Source organism: Diorhabda sublineata, chromosome 10 (genome assembly GCF_026230105.1).
Source record: "Diorhabda sublineata isolate icDioSubl1.1 chromosome 10, icDioSubl1.1, whole genome shotgun sequence".
NCBI lineage: Eukaryota > Metazoa > Arthropoda > Insecta > Coleoptera > Chrysomelidae > Diorhabda > Diorhabda sublineata.
The window spans coordinates 6,763,290-6,764,854 of NC_079483.1; the positions used below are offsets into that span (position 1 = coordinate 6,763,290).

The 1,565-nt window shown below is 40.2% G+C and overlaps 1 protein-coding gene across 1 annotated transcript; it reads right to left on the reverse strand.

The window, feature by feature from the left end:
• Positions 1–603: 603 nt before the first annotated feature.
• Positions 604–1,290, reverse strand: LOC130449831 (cilia- and flagella-associated protein 251-like). Its single transcript, XM_056787868.1, is given in 1 exon segment — positions 604–1,290. A coding segment is annotated over 1 exon segment (687 nt).
• Positions 1,291–1,565: the final 275 nt, after the last annotated feature.

The window sequence follows — 1,565 nt, forward strand, 5'->3', positions numbered from 1 at the left end:
CTTTTATTTGAAAGAATTATTATTTATTAAAATTAATTTTTATACGACTCCGATGACCTTAGAAAGAAATAAGAATATAGAAGCATTTTTTTTGTTTATTTTACAAGCTCTTGATAAGTAATAATGTCAAAAAGTGAAATATTCAATTAAAAATCGCTAAAACCTCAAACTTTTAACTACATAAGAAAAAAATTCTCATTAGTTTTCAGTTGTAAACGTCATGGGTTTAATAAAAACATTCAGCAGTTGTCTGTTTAATGATCACGAGGTTATCGTTGCCGGCAACGTAGCGTGTGCTGTTATATACTGTTTTTATTTATTAGTTAGTACATTAATCTTTTATAAATTAAGTTTTTACATTATTTCATTATCAAAGGTGTTTCCAGCCACTCCGCTTTTTTTACTGATTGTTCATCCCATCTGAGTACCAGTCAACTGAGGCTATAGCGAGTTTCTACTTCAGATCATGTCATCCTGTCAACGCGAGCCTTTAACCTCTCTCCTTTGTCATAATTCCTAATTCCTCCTTCCATGTTTCGTCTTTTTTGTCTTCTCCTCCCCGAACATAATTTTCGTTAATATGTCGTCTTCCTCTTTTTCTTCCTATGTTGATTGCTCTGTCAGTTCTTTGCTTCTGTTCACTTTCTTACTTTTCCTTTGTTTTTCTAACGACTCCTCCTCAAATCTTCTTCTCTCCTCCTCTTCCTCCTCTTCCCCCTCTTCCTCTTTTTCTTCCTATGTTGATTGCTCTGTCAGTTCTTTGCTTCTGTTCACTTTCTTACTTTTCCTTTGTTTTTCTAACGACTCCTCCTCAAATATTCTTCTCTCCTCCTCTTCCTCCTCTTCCCCCTCTTCTTCCTCCTCTTCTTCCTTCTTCTCTTCCTCCTCATCTTCCTCCTCATCTTCCTCCTCATCTTCCTCCTCATCTTCCTCCTCATCTTCCTCTTCATCTTTCTCCTCATCTTCCTCCTCCTCTTCCTCCTCATCTTTCTCCGCATCTTCCTCCTCATCTTCCTCCTCATCTTCCTCCTCATCTTCCTCCTCATCTTCCTCCTCATATTCCTCCTCATCTTCCTCCTCATCTTTCTCCTCATCTTCCTCCTCCTCTTCCTCCTCATCTTTCTCCGCATCTTCCTCCTCATCTTCCTCCTCATCTTCCTCCTCATCTTCCTCCTCATCTTCCTCCTCATCTTCCTCCTCATCTTCCTCCTCTTTCTTCCTTTTCTCTTCCTCCACTGTCCAGGTCGCCAGGTATCCCAAAGGTACCAATCGAGACTGACTCCCGAGCATCCTTTAATCCCCTAGCCATGGTGGCTAACAACATAAAAATGAGGATTATTTTCTCGAGATTTACTCTTCTGTGTCTTTTGGATCCGCGGGTAATTATTTGTTCCTTGTTCATCGCCTATCAGGTTTGTTTGGTCTTGGTCACTCCTCTTAGAAAAAATTGAGAGATTCAAGACCTACCAGTCCGCCCAGAGATACCCTATGAGTTATTGGGACGCGCCGTGTCGGGTAGACTAACTCCCATCTCTGGAAACCGTTTTTCGTATCTCTGAACTTTA